This window comes from Sprattus sprattus (genome assembly GCF_963457725.1).
Source record: "Sprattus sprattus genome assembly, chromosome: 3".
Lineage (NCBI taxonomy): Eukaryota > Metazoa > Chordata > Actinopteri > Clupeiformes > Clupeidae > Sprattus > Sprattus sprattus.
In genome coordinates, this window is record NC_137922.1 from 36,295,646 (window position 1) to 36,314,333 (window position 18,688).

The following is an 18,688-nucleotide window of genomic DNA, read 5'->3' on the forward strand; positions in this document are numbered from 1 at the left end:
CCATAAACGCTGTCCTCCGCCGAATCGTTTCTGATGGGAATCCACAAGGAAGGTCCAAAGACGTATATTATCGAATTGGTTTACATGCCATTTAAAACCCAATGTACCTTCAGTTTGAAACAGACACTATAATATCATTGCATTGTGTTAACTTGAACGCCTGTGCACTGCGTGGAGGTGGGCGGTTTCATTGTTGCAAAGATTTTAGCAATCAGTGTTGACCATTCCTACCATTCACAGTAGATCCTGGAAAAGCGGGCAGACGTCTTGTTACGTACCTATTTTGCTGTCGGAGCTTACACTAGCCACACTGACAGTGCCATCCTTGTTAAATGTTGCATTTGCTTATAAAATGTTGGTTATTGCATTACAATAAAGTCGGTTAGTTAGTTTTATTCAACTGAAGACCTAACCAGTTGAGTATAATAATTTTGGGCAAGTTAACGAGAATAACATCGTTTTCATTATTTTGTCATTCTCGTACACAGACAAAAGTACTAACGTTTCTATAAAACGACTATAGTAGGCTACACAGCAAGCAAGATAACGTTGTTAAGGATGTGGTGAATATTGTTTTCTTTTTTTTCTTCTTCATCTTCATCAATAACCACCTTGCTGGTCTTATGGGTCTAGTCATAGACATAAATGTTTATATGTCTATGTGTTTAGTAACCCTTTTTTTTTTTACCTACCTATAGTAGACTATCCTATATCTAAATAAACCAGACTTTTAAGACAGGATATTGTCTTTTCTTAAATATAACTTTCCTTTGTGAAGCCACTGATCTATGAAGTGGACAGTTGTATCATGTGTGGCTCTTTTCTATGGTCGGTTGAACGGATACAATCGAGCTCAAGTTACCTATATGGCACAATTGCGCCACCAGGTGGTTATTTGAAGCAGAAGATGTATGACAGGACACAAGCCAACATTTGTCATAAAATAAACTTACCACAAACTAAGCAAATAATACTCTCATTTAACAATACCAGTAGTTGAAATAATAAATTAAATATTGTTAGAAAAATTAAACATCAAACGCGCAAAGAAATTGCCAAATTTAAAGATGAAGCAACGCAAAGACAATACTTGGTCGGCCAACTCTTAGTTAGCTGGAAAGGTCGAAGTGCGACAGGAAACAAATGTGAGAACCACAACAACACGTTTGTGTATGGTTAAATGGTAGGAAAGAGTTCATAGAAAATCTCTAATTATAGACAGCTTTCACACGCTTCAATATCACAACTGACAGCTATCATATCATTGTTTAAGAAAATATTACTAAGCTAGGGAAAAAATATCCTATTTTATGCGACATGAGGCCAGTACTTCTGAGGAGAAACTTTGTTCTCTCTGCCTTTAGTATTATGCTGTTTCGAATAACAAGCGCTAATTTCGCAAAATCAACTATACCAGCGATTGCCAATTATTTTGGAACAAAGGGTAGATATGAAGAGGTAAATCCATATTTAATTGATGATATTCTATCCGTTAACAAGACCCTGTCAAAGCCTCCATCCCCTGACTGTCGTGCAATTCACCTTACCGCTGTTATTCGGCATGGTACACGATTTCCTACCGCTAGAAATGTTAGAAAAATCAAACATCTCTACAGTCTCGTCGTAAATGAAGCCAAGGACTCCTACACATGGTTAAGAGAGATCAAGACTAAATGGGTAATGTGGTACACCGAAGACATGGACGGTAAACTTGTGGAGAAGGGCAGGGATGATCACAGGCATTTGGCTGTTAGGTTGGCCACATCGTTTCCCACATTGATCTCTAAGGACAACTTTCTAAACAATCGCATGAAGTTCATAACTAGCTCAAAACACAGGTGTGTTGACAGCGTGGAGGCTTTCCAAGAGGGCTTGCACAGGCTCTGGAATATCGAAGGTAATTTAACTCTTACTCAAGAAATGACTTACTCTGCATAACGACTTCCTATGTAGCTCTGAAGGGACCAGTGCCAGAGTGATGCAGAACAGTTGTGATAGAATCACCTGCCACCTGTGTTCTGTCATGAACAATGGATTCGAAAAAAATGTTGGATTGCCAACAATTGTTTGTGCAGTGAAACCATTGAATTTCCACTATAACTGTAATTATTCGGACCATTCAGAGCATTCATGTATACTGTGTCTACCGCTGTCTCATGTTGTAATTCATAATTTGTATAATATTTTCCTTTTTTTTTTCCAGACAAAAGCTACAGCCATGAAATCAATGACAATCTAATGAGATTCTTTGATCAGTGTAAGAAATTTATTGAAGACGTAGAGAACAATAAAACCGCTCTTCAGGAGGTTGACTTCTTTAAGTCTTCAGATGAAATGAAATATGTACAGGAGAGGATTGCCGATCGCTTGCAGATTCCCCTCAGTCACATGACCGCAGGTAATGACAGAAATGCAATGTACCAGAATGGCATTGTTATTATGTAATACAAATATCTTCCTTGCTGTGATGAAACAGACCTGGGCCTCGTTTCCCGATAACGACATATCTTAACGGCCTACGTGGATTTTGGCGACATCGTAGACTCAATAACACTTTCTACTTACGAGCGTCTCCCGAACGTCATCTTAAAGGCACCCAGTGCAACTTTCGAGGCTTAAAAATAAACATTAAATTTCTAGTCTTTTTTAAACGTAGTAAGTTTCAATAACTCCATACCATTATCGACATTCAAGGAGCAAAGATGAGACGTCATCGTGTGGTGAGAACTGATAGAAAATCGATAACAACAACAATCGCCGCCATTTTCTTTATTTTTTGTAACCTACAATAAATACAGCAGGCTTCCAGTCAATGGAAAAATGGCCTCTCCCCGTCGGCGATTGTTGTTGTTTACGATTTTCTATCAGTTCTCACCACACAATGACGTCTCATCTTTGCTCCTTGAATGACGATATGTAATGGTATGGAGTTATTGAAACTTACTACGTGTAAAAAAGACTAGAAATTGAATGTTTATTTTTCATTGAATGTTTACATAAAGTTGCACTGGGTGCCTTTAAAGTCAGGTGCACGAGTTCTTAAGTATCTCTTAGGAGCTGTTTACGTCAGGTTAACCTGTTTACGTTAATTGCTGTGAAATTAGCTAGCCTATGCGTGCATCGAACGTGCACTGTGCACTGAATTCGGGGCGGGGATAAATGTCCATTGTAAGGACATTTATTACGATCTGTCTGAGAGTGGGCTGTCAAAGCTAGCATCATCGAAGTCATACAGTACAGTAGGCTACATACAGTCAATAAAATTAACCTACATTTGAGTCCAACTGCATGACCATTCTTACCCTACACTTACCCTTACAATAAAGAAGTGATCCTATTTCAACCATAACTTCATTTTAAATAATTTCTTTCTTTATGACATTTAGTTTATAGTTTAGACAGCAACGTTGACATCTATATTCAACTGCATCCACTACATAATCTCAAACTTTATTTGTTGGTAACTCTCCAAAAAGGCTACCATTAACACATTTCTTAATGAAAAGGAAACATGCATCACAATAATACTTCAGTGTAACCTGTACCTATGTGGAGTGCAAATATGTCTTGCCATTACACTACCCAACAGCTCTACGTCTGCTAACACTACAGAATGCATAACTCCTACGGGCACTGCACTAGTTTTGAATAGCCTAATCTTTATTTTCAAATACTCAATATTCTTTATTTCTATTTTGATGGGAATAGGCAGGTGAAACAATGACATTCTCATGATGTGCTAGACACAGAAACATCGTTTGGATTTCTTCTATAATAGGCCGAACGACGCCCCTGGTGGATTGCATCGCTAAGTGTGAAGTTACTACTGGTCCTGACCACACGTAGAATTCATCTCAACGAAAGATAAATTTAAGCTAAGTGCCGCGTCGGGAAACCGGTCTGCAACGTAGGATTCCTATTACGAACGATTTCACGTCCTTTTTAGGCTAAGTGCGCGTTCGGGAAACGAGGCCCTGATTTTTCCGTATTTATCCTTTATGTTTAAAATAAATGGTAGTTTAAAATTACATTTTCAAAAAGGTGTTATCGCTGATGAACCATTTATATAGTTCACCTACATTGAGTTTAATTTAATCATGTGACTATCATTTGTTTTCCCTATTAGGAAAAATGCTGTTATATCTTTTTATTTTGCCTACTCAACATATGATAACAAAGTATAATTTCCCCATGGCCCATTTTGGAGGCACAACCGCAGCTGTTTCCCCTCCCACCCCCTGGGTGACTTCACTGATTGCTAACAAACACGTTATATCTTACTTCCTCATCAGATATGGTGGAGGCTGCTTTCTTCCTGTGTTCATACGAGTTCGCTATTAAGTCTCTGAATTCACCATGGTGCAACCTTTTGGATGAGGCTGATGCACAAGTATGTTCATTTTTTCAAATAATCCACAACTGACAAGTCTTTTTAGGGTACACTTCTTTTCTTTGGTTGTGTGTGATAAGATAACCCATGTATATTTTTAAGTTCAAAAGTTTGCTATCAAGAGTGTCTGACAGACATGTCTCAGTTTCTCTTCCCTTATGGAAGCCTAAAAAATACATTGTGATCCTGTGGTAGAGACCTGTTATGCATTTCAGTTTTGATCTTCTCTTTTTCGTGTTGTGATCAAATAAGCTGTGATTTCCAGCATTTGTTAATCATCAAATCTATAATGCTCATGTTGATTTAATATATGAGTTCCAATTAAATAAAACTGTTCATGTGGCAACTGGAAATACAAGGTTCTGGAGTACAAAAGTGATCTGAAGCAATACTGGAAGAGGGGCTATGGTCATGACATCAACCGCAAATCCAGTTGCACTCTCTTTCATGACCTATTTCGTCGACTTGATCAGGCTGCTTATGACTTCAGGTGAGTGAGGCTACATACGTCGTAAACAAGCAATAACACCTGCAGTGTAACGTGCACATTGACTTCACTGACTGAATGATTATAACAAAGTGGTGTCTAGATGCTGTTCCCATCTTTTCATAACATCTGTTGAGATGGTTCAGCTTGCGTCTGACTCTTGTCTGTCGTCCAGGTTCGGTCGTGTGACTGAGGCTGTTACGGTGCAGGTGGGCCATGCTGAAACCCTACTCCCCCTCCTCTCGCTCATGGGTTTCTTCCACGACGAGACGCCGCTAACCGCCCGCAACTTCCACAAGCAGCAGGGCCGCTCGTTCCGCACTAGCCAATTCGTGCCCTACGCTGCCAACTTAGTCTTCGTTCTGTACGACTGCAGCGAAGGCCTCAGGCTCCAGTTCCTGCTGAATGAGAAGCCAATGGCCTTCCCGGGCATCGACCATCCGGCTCCGCTGTACCGGACTGTCAGGGACCGCTACGGTGAACTGCTCAAAGGCTGTAATTTCGAAAAGGAATGTGAACTATCCAAATCGAGCCGAAAGAACACAGAGTTGTGATACAGGCAAGGAAGTGATCAGTGAAGGACGACAAAAATGCATACAGAGATTTTTTCTTATAACTAATAGTGGTTTAGATTTTTACAAAAACAAAGCACCAAGGTGTGAATGGGTTAATCACACACATATTAATTCTTTTTTTTCTTTAAAATTGTTGTGGCCAAAAATGCGTTCCTTTGCACTTTTTCACAGTTTTCATTAGGTTGCAGATTGCTTTGTTTTTAATTTCAGAACATTTTCAATGTGTAAATGTGCTTTTTAATGTTTTGGTGGTTCTTGCTTTCCACTTACTTTCATGCCTTTATTTATCTGACATGTTTTGTGTGGTTTGAATCTATTGTTATGAAAATAAGAATAGTCACAATGGGCCTCATGCAAGAACATGTTTCTATTCTATTTTTCAGATGTGCGATATCAGGGGTGGACACTAGGTTATATTTTCTCTTTTATAGTCCCTGTTGAAGACACTGTAGGAAAAATATATCGATTCAGGTTGTCCTTGTGTTTGGCCCGTTGTACTAATACTAATTGTATGATGTTGATTTGAATATTCCAAAGTTATTTTGTATTTTTTAAATTTGACTTTTCTCACAGTGGAGGGTGTTTACACTGATAATGGGATATTTTGCAATCTCTTTTTTTTGTATGTCTGTCAAACACTGACATAATTTTCAAATTTCAAGTTCTACAAACTCAGGCTTGATTTTGACAAGAAGATGGATGAGTAAAAGTATGGAGATTACAGGTCCGCTTGGGATGCAACTAACTCACTCTTGTTCTTTTGGCTTGGATTGCGAGATGGAAGTAGTGAGACTAAAATCAATGTGTCTGTGTGCGGAAGCATGTCAAGTTATAGCTTTGAGACTGGCTTGTGAATTCAAGGTATGCTCGTCTTTAATTGGGAGGCTCACGTCCAAAAAATGGCACCTCTTCAACATGTACCATGATATGTCTGCATTAACATTCACAGCTTGTCATAGTATGTTCTCTCTCTTAATCACTATTCCCTTTGTTGGTGTCCTTTATGGTTTTACTTTGCATCAGCTTCACATGTCCTTATTGTGTGCCCTTTACCTCTTTATAGTGTTATGGAAATGCTGCCAAAATCCATTTGAAGTTTTTCATAAATGTTCAGGGTGAAGAGTTAGATTTGTGTACATGCTGGCGATTTGATAATTGTATTGCGTATGGTTGACTTGCCGTTATTAAACTTGAAAATGTGATTACAGATTATCAACCACAGAAAACTGTTCCTCATGTTGAGTCACCTGTATGCTTGACAAGACCTGGTGCAGACAGTGCTGTAACAACTTAAAATACTACTATCAGTAGTTCGTATCTAATTAAAGGGTGTACAAGTGATAGAGAGGGTCCACGATGACCTTTGCCTGTCGATAGTCTGTCCGTGTCACTCAGTCGTAACTGTCAGATGTTTTTTGGATCATCTACAATCAGGTTGGCATCAAACACAAACTAGAGTGACGAGGTAATAAGAAAACTTCTGGGTTAGACAGTGTTTTAATGGAGACAAGTTTGCAAAGGGTTTTTAAAAGCCTGTTGTTCATTTTTCAATCTCAATTTCAGACGTCATACTTGCAATATATGCTCATTATTTTCGAAGGCCTTATGTCTGTTTTTACCATGAGAATATCATCTATGCAAGTTATCACATCGCAAGATGTTTAGCCAGCCTGCTCAGCACAGCCTTGTGGAGCGTCGTGATTCTGACGCGTGGGATGTGGGAAACTGGCCTATGAGCGTCTTGGAGGAGGAGGAAGGAGTTTTGGATGTGCTACGTGTCATACAAGACCTCACGGATCGGCTCCGACTCCGAAAACCTGGTTATCTCCGCCGGGCTGCCAACCGGTTTCGTTTACATCCTTCGAAAACACTGGAACCGTGTCGAGAAAATTGACCACATAAACTTGGAGAACATGTCCGGGACCAAAAAACAGAGAACAGTAAGTGGTTCTGCTCACCAAACTCTTTATAACTAGATGTAGTTATCAGATTGTTTTACTGCCGTGAAATCGAAGATTAAGCAGGCAAACCTAAAGCTTTGCAATGTTCGACTTCTGAAAGACATTTTCTCTACGCTAAATAGTTCTGCAGAATGCTTTTGTTCCGGTTTCTATGGATTTTTTTGTATAGTGGATTACAGTGTAGCATAGTCAACAATTCTATATAGCCAACTACTATGCTCTTACATTGCCAATTATTTTTTCTATTTGTCAACCAGTAAGTGCTGTGCCGCTAACATATTTGGTACACTGCAAGCCAAAACCAATGATGCCGCAAAGCTTCGTTAACATCTACATATTCAGACATTCGTAACCGGCTAGCTAGCCGGCTAGATATGCTAGCCTACATTCTTGAAACACCAAAGCACCAGGGCTAGCAAGTCTGCTGGTTAGCAGGGTCCAATACGGCCGTTAAGCGTCCACCAGTACAACTGTGTTTAACATTATAACAGGTTGGACCCATGTTATTACAACCTTTTTATGTGTGGTATGTATGTATTTCAAATTACTTCAACGTAAACCTTTGTTGTCATTAAGACGCATTTGTTCGAGTGAGCCTTAACTGTAGGTTACAGATTTCCTTTTTTTTTTTTTTAAATAAAGTAGCCTGCCTGTTCGGCTTCTGACTCGGAAAATATGATAGATGCCCTTTCAGTAGGCCCATCATGGTACTGATCGCATACAGTACGCGTTTAAATATCAAGAAACACTGGTAATCACTATAAGAAACGTAGAATGCAGAGAAGATGATGAGTATGAACAGACATTGGCACATATAGTTGTAGAACACCTCCATCTCACTGTTATAAATCTCTGAACGTCAGTTTAGTTTGGAACAAGGACCCTATTTGTGTCTGGCTGTGACAGTGCCACGCTGTGCACCTATGCCCCATTAGTACACATGAATGGATGGTATCACGTGATGGAGATTCTTGGGAGGGGGTGCGGGGAACATGAAAAAGTAAGGGAGGTAGGCAGTGATACAGCAAAAATATTCAAGGAAAGAAACAGAAGGTTCTATGTGAGTGTCTGGGAGAGAGAGGGGTGAGTTAGTGGGGGCAAGAAACAGGTGGGATCTTGTGAGAAGTGACTCTGAGGTGGCCAGAGAGTGTGAGGAGAAAATTAAAGAGGAAGAGGGAGTGAGACGTGTAAACTCACACCAGAGCAGCAGTGACACAGAAGGGACAAAGGCAGAAAAGGCAGGAGTGATCAGAGAAGATGAAGGTGATTTAGAGCAATGAATGGGGTGTGTGAGGGGGTTCCTATTTGAGCCCACATGAATAAGGCTCCTTGTCCTGTCAAACAAGTACAACTTCTGCTTGTCCTTGTCCTGTCAAGATTAACTCCCCTGGACGCATATTCTGCCTATATCACTTGAAACTCTGAAATTGTCAGGGTTGATCACTAACCGCTGCCGCCACGCCCCGCCCCCTGAACGCATATCCTGCGCTTATTTTATACATACATGTAGTTCTGCAGCCGTAATACTATTTAAAAAATATATATATTTCCTTCAGAGGGGCAACTTCGGGCAAACGGGCACTTGCCTGAGCCCCCTCCTGTGCACGTCCCTGCTTCACGTGCCGTGTGTGTGGAAGAGTTTATGCTGTACAGTAACAATCATTCAGGAGGAAATGCCTGCAGGGTCGAGATGGGGGGTGGGGGGCCGGGTCATATTGCATCAAGCAGGATTTGCACTCCTAGTCAGAACAAAGTTTATGTGAGTCAACATTCTCATGTGAGTCAACAGGTTATGTGAGTCAACAGGTTAATCTTGCTGAGATTTTAGAAGAGGAGGTATGTTGTCCTGAACAAGGGATGGGAGGTTTCTCCCCACAGGGCATTGATAAAGTGTCATAGTGAAATTCAGACTACAAAAGGCTCCCTTACCTGCTAACTATGATTGAGGCAGCTTGTTGTGTCAAACTTAATTACGCATTTTATTTCAGAGACACGTGAAATGCAAAATTATTTTCACAATAGCAACTAGATGATAAGGACAATTCAAGTGGAATATGTTATAAAATACTTCCACGAAACGACAGTCAAAACACATATTTTTGTAATTAATGTGGTTAAATCTTGAAAATTGCCACAAGACACTTAGTGAAACCAATTTCCTGACAAAAAATTCAAACTCTTGCATTTTAAGAATGAGATCTGAAGAAAATATGTTTTATAACAAAACATGCATGCTACAGAAAATACAATTTGTATAGCATTCTGTCGATTTTTTCAGAGCTCCATGTTGTTGTCTTTTGCAGGACCTCCAGAGAGCCACCAACGTTGTGTACCAGGCCCACCATGTCAGCAGGAGCAAACGAGGCCAGGTGGTGGGCACCAGAGCAGGCTTCCGTGGATGCACAGTGTGGCTAACAGGTTAGCACTGCAGCCCTTTACGCACACATTGCATAACAGTTATTGCAATGTGTATCTTTTATGTCCCATTCCTTTCACAAATATTAGATTACATCTCTTACGTCTTTTGCCAGAATAAAAAATGTCCCGCTGGTCCTTACCTTCCACACCCATTTAGCTGAACCGTAAACATCTGTCTGTGTGTGTGTGTGTCACGTAGGGCTGTCGGGAGCTGGTAAAACCACCATAGGTTTCGCCCTGGAGGAGTACCTGGTGTCCCACGCAATCCCCTGCTACTCTCTGGATGGGGACAACATCCGACAGGGCTTAAACAGGAACCTGGGCTTCACGTCCGTGGATCGCGAAGAAAACATCCGGCGTATCGCGGAGGTGGCCAAACTGTTTGCTGACGCAGGCCTGGTCTGCATCACTAGTTTTATCTCGCCCTTCACTAAGGTGAGGTCTAGACCCATCCACTACCTAAGGAGACGTGTTAGTTACAGAGGGCTGTATGAACTCTATACTCATGTAGAATATGCCCCTCACAAGTAGCCACAGACTAAATAACACCATTCAGATGGTAACTGTTTAAGAAGAGGAGAGAGTGCAAGTATAGTGCAATAAAGCACCATCAGTTTTTATTTCATCCCATCACGAGCACAGCCTCTCACTGCTGGTCCCGGCATATACTCAGTCCAGCTTCATTGTGCCTATGGAGTTCACTAATAGAAGAGTTAGCGTCGCTACCGTTTCACACTGTTGTACTCTGATGTGGTAGGCCAGGCATATTATTATTGTCATTGAACAGTTTTGTCAATATTTACTGTTGCGTACCACACAGGACAGGGACGAGGCCAGGAAAATCCACGAGAAGGCCGGGCTTCCCTTCTACGAAGTGTTTGTGAACGCCTCACTAGAGGTGTGTGAGGGCAGAGACGTCAAGGGGCTCTACAAGAAGGCAAGAGCTGGAGAGATCAAAGGTACCACACTACAGGCATCTCTAACATGATTGTCTGGTTGGTTGTCTCTTACAGTATGATTGGTGAGATGTCTATGATTGGCGGGATGAGATAGCTGGAACCTGTAAGTCAGGGTTGGGTGTTTGTTTAGCCCATTATGGATGAACCGCGGTTTGGTACCTGTAACGCTTGATGCAGCTATGGAGTCACAGCTTAAAGTGGAGTTGTTTCTTATGATATGATTGATTCTTGTTAGAACATTCATTCAGAAGGGCTAATAACAAGATGAGATTTAGAAGCCAAAGTTTAGTTTTTTCGCTCCCCTGTGAATCATTGTCTTTTAAAAAAAAAGTTTTTTACATAACATTTGTTTACATTACACACACACGCACGCACACATACACTTTCACTCATTAAATCCCAAGTTTCCGAAGTAGCAGTTGCCCTGGACCGTTGAAGATTGGTAAAGCACAAAAAAGAAGAAGTGTTAACAAAAAGCTTCTGGCAGTTCTGTTTGCTGCCTCATACGTTAACTCATTACATTTCGAAATTTGCTATTTCAAGAGCTATATTGCCTCTCGTTGCCTTGCCTTCTTCATTTCTACATGACCCTGTCTTTTCAATAAAACAGGTAACCAGCCACAGAGACCACTATTAATGCATAAAATAAGTATTATTTACACAAGGTGAAGAGGATGCAGAAGCTGAAGTTTCACTCTGATCGTTTAAGACTGTTTTGTTCTCATTCTAAAACTGTTGGAGTTTCTTTTGATGTGTGTGATCTTAGCTTTCCAACCCTTCTCTTTTAAAATGATGACCTTCACTGAGCAGCCCAAAGAAGTTTACAGAACATGGAACAACAGTCTCTAACCATCAGCCATGGCATCTCTAGGTTTCACAGGCATCGACTCAGACTATGAGAAACCTGAAGGCTCAGATCTTGTGTTGAAGACTGGGGAGTTGACTGTTAATGAGTGCATTGAGCAGTTGGTGGAGCTCCTCAGGATTAACGTGAGTTTGCACCTCAACACTAATTCTGTCAGTTTGAAAGAGGTTGTAATCTAGGATCCTAAATATGCCTTTGGTTTGTGTTCACGTAGAGCACCCTGTAAGAGAGTCTTCTTGAACCAATCACTTTGAGGGTTCTTTGTAGCAACCTCTTGTGGGGTTATTTGGCAATGATGTGTAGTAGTTCCCAGAGGACTTTCATGAACAAAAGGTTCTGCATGTGGACAATGCTGAATAAAGTTTACATCAGCTGAGACCTGAAACTGGAGACATTAAATAAATGACTCTGAAGAAAACACTTATGTCCTCTTGACACAACCTCTTGCTGTGATAATGAACTAACCAGAATGCCATCCGTACAAACTCTCTGCAAGACTACAGTTTCCTCTGTGTACTGTGTAAGACTTTCAGTTGGAATAATTAGTGCACCTGGTTGATCTATTTAGCTGTTGGTACATATACCTGTGTTGAACTTTCTTTACTTTGGCAAATCAGGACCAAATATGGTTAACAGTGATCCAGAGCCTAAGGTGACAACAGGTAGCTTGAGGCTACAGCACCAGAAAACAAAGCCTATTCAGACCGGGTTACAGAGTGTCCAATTGCACTAATCAAATGGACTCAGTGATATGGTGTAAAAAAAAACCTTCTCTGTGTTTCTTTGTGCTCAGGACATTGTGCCCTCTGGTGTCACAGAGGAAGTGCACGAGCTCTTCATTGAAGAGAACAAGCTGGACCTGGCTCTTAGTGATGCCAACATATTGCCCACTGTAAACATCACCAAGGTAACCAAGCATTTAAGTCAACAAATAAATAAAATGTACAGTGTCATGAATGTTAGCAACATCGGGAAATCGGATGTTTCCAAGCTAAACACAGTAATGGATAAGCTCTGAGGGTTACTTTCTGATGTTTCAGTTAACAACAAGTAAACAACATGTGTTTAATATAATAATAATTACATATAATATAATATATCGTAATGATTATGTGTGACTTTGCGGAATCACCATTCATTGCCAGTAGCCAGAAGTAGGGAACATAGGAGTTATATAAAGGTGTTATATATAGGTGTTATATATAGGTGTTGTATATGGGCCATTCTACCGAATTGGTGCAAAGTCAGGTCGGAAATATTTGGATTTTTTTTATGTTTTATTCCCAAAACTTTGTCCGTATGTATATTGTACCATATCTAAAGTACACATATCTAGCAAAAGAACAGTCAATTTTTATATTGTATTTTCAGAATGTGTTGGAACGTTTTTCCTCTTCCAAAAATTGTCACTACCGAAACATCACATTTACTATAGTAAAAAAGTATTATTATTGACCTGTTCAGATTGTGTTTTCTTCCTTTCTCTGAAGGGTATTTTTACAAATATTTCTTGAAGGTTTTTACAATGAAATCCATAAAAATGAATTATTTACCAAATTTTCAAGTTCAATTTATAGAATTCATCAAAATCTAAGTGCAATATTTCTTTGTAAAATGCAAAATACTGATCATATTGATTCCAGAGTTCTTGATTGATGACATTGAACATACATTAATCCAATCAGTATCATAACATTTTAGTTGATTACTCAATATACTTAATTTTTTACAAAACATCCTGTTTTTCGGTAGTGCTGCACTGTTTCGGTAGTGACATCCAGTGTTTCGGTAGTGACTGCACTGTTGGATGGATGTTCATTTCTCTCCCAAAATCTTCCAAAAGGTGCTCTGGGCCGCTCTTTAGTCCACACAACACATTTATTTAAAAATGATGGGATTTAACTACTTACCATTTCATTTTGTCACTACCGAAATCATCAGGTCACTACCATATGTTTCGGTAGTGACTGTTTCGGTAGTGACAATTCTAGCTAACTTTAAGCATAAATAAAGAATTCTAGCAAGCACACGGCTTGCAAACACATCTTTGAAAAGGTGAACACACATACAAACATAAGATTTTCCATGAAACCCCAAAAGGTTTACTTAATTGAAGAAAACATGCGTTTCGGTAGTGACAATTCTTAAGGTTACACGTCGATTTTCAGACTTTGGAACACATTTATATAAAAACTATGGGATTTAGCTACTTACCATTCAACCATGAGGGACAGAGATGCAGTGTCACTGCATGGTCAAAAATGCAGAGTCGTGGCTAAAACACAGGCTCAGCCAATGGACTAAAACTCTTGTGTTTCGGTAGTGACATGAAAACTAGGGACATGATTTTTTGAGTATAGTAAATTGATTTAAAAATTAAACCCACAATAAATCTAAATATTCCAAGTTCTGTTTCAACCCAATCATAAAGATCTTTGAAATTAAATCATTGAAAAAAATCTAAAAAAATTGAAAAGTGTTATTTAAAGGCATTGAAATTTAGATGTCAGGGTTGGGGACAGCTACTTCCCAATAGAAAGTACCCTATAAATGATGATTTTGTATATATTTAGCTTATCACTATCTCATGTAATGCATTGGGTTTATATAGACCATAACATTTTCTAATTAAATATCTATGCCTAAATACCTAATTGTTTTGTAAATAGTTTTTATTGTTCAGGGACTGCATATTACACGAATTCGGTAGAATGGCCCATATAGGGGTTATATATGGGTGTTGTATATAGGTGTTATATATAGGGTTTATAGCACTGCAATGCATTCTCAAACTATTTTGCCTTTATGCCTTTTTTTCTGCAGTCTTGATTTCCTGCCATATTCAACTAAATAAAAGTTAATCAGACTAGCTTTTATATTTGTTTGATTTATTTTTGAGAGAATCTGACACTAACTCACATACACTCTTTGCTTTTCCATGTTTCTTTCCAGCTGGACCTCCAGTGGGTGCAGGTGCTGGCTGAAGGCTGGGCGACCCCCCTGAAGGGCTTCATGAGGGAGAGGGAGTTCCTGCAGGTCCTTCACTTTGACACTCTGCTGGATGGTGAGCCTGCTGACATTAATCAGGATCATTTAACAGATGCGGTAATTAAGTCCTGTAGGAGACGTAGACTTAATTGGGGTTGTCAGTGCTTTGCTGTCACAGCTGAGAGACTACAGCTACCACATAACAATACTACGCACAGTGCAAAATTGTGAAAGTGCCTCCTTCTAAAAAGCACCACAGCAATCTATATTCACATGAATACCCCTTTCATCAAATTGTCACTTGCAGGTGGGACAATCAACCTTTCGGTGCCCATCGTCCTGCCGGTGTCCTCTGAGGACAAGGAGAGGCTGGACGGCTGCGCTGCCTTTGCCCTGCAGTTCAAAGGCCGGCGAGTGGCCATCCTCCGTAACCCTGAATTCTACGAGCATCGGAAGGAGGAGCGCTGTGCCAGACAGTGGGGCACCACTTGCCCCCAGCACCCCTACATCAAGGTGAGGAATATTTCTCCATGTTTGACACAAAAACACAGTTCTTCAAAGGGACGCTACAGTATGATCTATATTACCTCCAAGGTCCTTTGTAAATGGTGTGCTCTCTCAAGGTGTCTTGCATGTATTCAAATGGAAGGGTAAATTATAAGTCCACAAAACAGTGGTCCACACATGCGTTCATTATAAGTGTATAATTCAAAAGGTAAGTGTTACTAGAATCAGAATTTTTTTATTTGTGGTGTTTTTGGAATATTGGTGCAGACTGAACCTATTATGAGAGTGTCAATCTGAATCAAATTTGAGAGAATATAAAACAAGCAAGCTGTTTCAAGAGAAATTGACTCAGTTTGGACAGGCTTTAAGATTTGGGTGGATCTGGCTATCAAAGCACCATGGTTTTCTTGCTTTCTTTTGAGGCATCTGGCTAGCAAACATCAAACAAGCAACAGATGGTGAAATTTAGCAGAATAAAGTACAAGCAATTCTCTGTAGGCTGTTCAGATGGTTCCTTTATCTGACTACAGTATCACTAAAACCCAGACAGATTATATTTTCGCTGCCAAATATGTCTTCAAAGACTTATATGGTCCAGAGCAATACATTGTCTCCAACAATATCTGGGAACCTGGAGCATTCCATTGTATAACACTTGATTCAATGTTTAAAGGGACCAAAGTAGCCTTGAACCAACACATTTGCAATTGTTGTTGGATGAAAGCACCAAAACCTCATCACCAAAAATCACATTAAGGTCTTATGGGGACACTTATCAACTGAGAATAACAACATCTCAACATCTATAAAAATGGGTTTTATAGCACTTTCACAACCTCAGTTTAAAACCACAGCCTGTTATGTATTTTTCTCAAAGATGGTGATGGAGAGTGGTGATTGGCTTGCTGGTGGTGAATTGGATGTGCTGGAGCGAATCAAATGGGATGATGGACTGGACCAGTACCGCCTCACCCCAAGAGAACTGAGACAGAGATTCAAGGATATGAAAGCAGGTAAGCCAGTGGTCATGCAGAGTATTTGGATTTCATTTTTGGATTTCAAGCTCTTTCTGAGACAAAAAGGGACTTAAATGACCACACCGTAATAAAACACACAAATGTCAGATAAGACCTACTCTTGCATGAGTCAGCTGAAAAAGATTAGTGTGACCTTTTGAGAGCTTTGCACATCAGTCAGGGTCACAGTAGTACCGATGGATTTCCATGAATTTATGATATTTACATTTGCGCTCTAAATTCTGACATCATGTCAGTGCCTTTGCCCCAAGGGGATTAAATGCTTAAGAGGTTCCCTGCTGTGATCAACAAAATATGAAGGTTCCTCATAACATTTTCCACAAAAAGATTGACTTTGTTCTTCTGGGCTTCTTCATAGAAATAGTTCTTTAGAACTAAACTTCACTGTAAATGCTATGTTTATCAGAGGACTCTGAATAGCCTTCAGATCCATCTGTTGAGATGCAACAAAGACCCACTTCATGGATCTAAATGTGACCTCTTAGTCTTTTGCCTTAGTCTTTACTTTTTACCTTTAACTTCTTGATAAATGCAGCACCATCATCTTCCTTTTCACCTGCCCATGATTTGCTTTTAGTATGATGGCAGTAGAAAGCACAATGGCAAACAGATGCTTACAATGATCTGGCCTTCAAATAGAGTTTGAAGGAGAATGGAATATCTTTCTTTTTCATCTTGAAGTAGATCTAGAGTAGAAAAAGTCTATCCTAAACCTATAAATTCGTTTTACAGCATTCTCTGAATCAAATTGAAGCTATGATGGCTACAGACTCCGTGTGGGCAGCCCAGTAACGTTGACCTTCCGTGTCCTTTTCTGCCAGATGCCATCTTTGCCTTCCAGCTGCGCAACCCGGTCCACAACGGGCACGCCTTGCTGATGCAGGACACCAAGCGCCGGCTCCTGGAGCGCGGCTATAGCAACCCCGTCCTGCTCCTTCACCCGCTGGGCGGCTGGACTAAGGACGACGACGTGCCCCTGGAGTGGCGCATGAAGCAGCACGCCGCCGTGCTGGAGGAGGGCGTGCTGGACCCGGCCAACACCATTGTGGCTATTTTCCCATCCCCCATGATGTACGCTGGACCAACAGAGGTACATTCATGTCTCCGCTGCAGTGAAAGTCCTCATCTGTATATTCTGAAGGATGTTTAGTTCTGTGATAGTATAGATAGAGTATACTTAGTTAGATAGTATAGTTAGTGTTGGTATAGGTCACATATTACCAATGGTCTTTGATCCACCAGGCCTGCTCTGTCAGCCTTTGATCTGTCAATTACATTTTAGCCTTTAAAATAAAATATAATACATGAAATGTATAAAATATGTCCATAAAATATAATATAGTGAATACAAGATTTTGAAGCAGAATGAGGCGCGCTATCATGTGGACATGCTCTGGAGATTCAGGAGAAACACTGGTGGTCACTGACAACATGTTTGGCTCCCCCTGGTGCAGGTGCAGTGGCATTGCAGGGCCCGCATGATCGCCGGCGCCAACTTCTACATCGTGGGCCGCGACCCCGCTGGCATGCCCCACCCCGAGACCAAGAAGGACATTTACGAGCCCACCCACGGGGCCAAAGTCCTCACCATGGCACCTGGCCTGACCTCCGTCGAGATCATTCCTTTCCGTGTGGCAGCTTACAACAAGGTCAAGAAGGCGATGGATTTCTACGACAAAGAGCAGTAAGACCTCTCATGTTCTTATTTTTGCTTGGGTTGTGTGATGATAACAATTTTGTATTGATGCATGCAGTATTTCTTTGGTTGGTTTTAACAATACAGTCAGTCAGTATTTGGCCTATACTCTATAGCAGGGGTGGCTAACCAGTCCAGCTCAAAGAGCCGCAACAAAACCCAACACCATTTCGAAGAGCCACACTGTTACCAGACCATCAATGGCATGGAATGGTTTAACATAACATTAGAGCAAAAAAGCAGGGGCAATTCTAGGTTCCCAGTTTTGGGGGGGGGGGGGGGGGGCTTAGCCACTAGTCTATAGGCTCTAGTCATTTTCAACCAATGAAATGTTCTTTGTTTTGTTGCCGTTGTTCTAGACACAATGACTTTGAGTTCATTTCGGGGACCAGGATGAGGAAGCTGGCAAGGAGCGGGGAGAACCCACCGGACGGATTCATGGCCCCCAAAGCCTGGGAGGTTCTCACCGAATACTACGGTTCTCTGCAGAAAGATCAGTGAAGTGACGCATGTTCTATCCCATGTTCTATCCCTAAGGCACTCAGACAGGGTTCCATGCGCACAACTTCCAGATGTGGCATATTGGCTGCTATTTTTTTGCCCCGTATTTTTCTATGACCTTCAATGTTTTTTGTAAAGAAAGGTAAACTCTTAAGGGGATGGAACTGTATTTCTCATACACTCAGATTCAGTTCAGGTTCTCCTTCACAGTGAGACATGTGGTCTTTCCTGCGCCTGAAAAAATTAGTCACGCTTCTATGTCAAACCTGTGTCAGTATGTGCTAACTCCAAATGGCCAGAGAGA

At 40.7% G+C, this 18,688-nt stretch overlaps 2 protein-coding genes across 2 annotated transcripts; both read left to right on the forward strand.

The window, feature by feature from the left end:
- The first annotated feature begins 1,252 nt into the window (after positions 1-1,252).
- minpp1b (multiple inositol-polyphosphate phosphatase 1b) lies at positions 1,253-6,627 on the forward strand. Its single transcript, XM_080834299.1, has 5 exons — positions 1,253-1,897; positions 2,204-2,398; positions 4,293-4,390; positions 4,750-4,880; positions 5,053-6,627. The coding sequence occupies exons 1-5, from the start codon at positions 1,318-1,320 to the stop codon at positions 5,429-5,431; spliced, it is 1,383 nt and encodes a 460-aa protein (XP_080690425.1). The 5' UTR covers positions 1,253-1,317; the 3' UTR covers positions 5,432-6,627.
- A 591-nt stretch (positions 6,628-7,218) lies between these two features.
- papss2b (3'-phosphoadenosine 5'-phosphosulfate synthase 2b) lies at positions 7,219-18,495 on the forward strand (the record flags this gene model as incomplete). The annotated part of the gene is made up of 12 exons (XM_080834941.1): positions 7,219-7,392; positions 9,717-9,831; positions 10,031-10,266; positions 10,652-10,790; positions 11,662-11,780; positions 12,449-12,562; positions 14,608-14,719; positions 14,951-15,156; positions 16,028-16,163; positions 17,009-17,277; positions 17,642-17,871; positions 18,243-18,495. The coding sequence occupies 12 exons, from the start codon at positions 7,219-7,221 to the stop codon at positions 18,382-18,384; spliced, it is 1,992 nt and encodes a 663-aa protein (XP_080691067.1). The 3' UTR covers positions 18,385-18,495.
- Positions 18,496-18,688: the final 193 nt, after the last annotated feature.

Excerpts from the sequence above, each read along its gene's own strand:
- minpp1b (XM_080834299.1), top strand. The coding sequence starts at position 1,318 with ATGAGGCCAGTACTTCTGAGGAGAAACTTTGTTCTCTCTGCCTTTAGT. Across the intron at positions 1,898-2,203 it reads CAGGCTCTGGAATATCGAAG|ACAAAAGCTACAGCCATGAA; the intron begins GTAATTTAACTC and ends TTTTTTTTCCAG. Across the intron at positions 2,399-4,292 it reads CCTCAGTCACATGACCGCAG|ATATGGTGGAGGCTGCTTTC; the intron begins GTAATGACAGAA and ends CTTCCTCATCAG.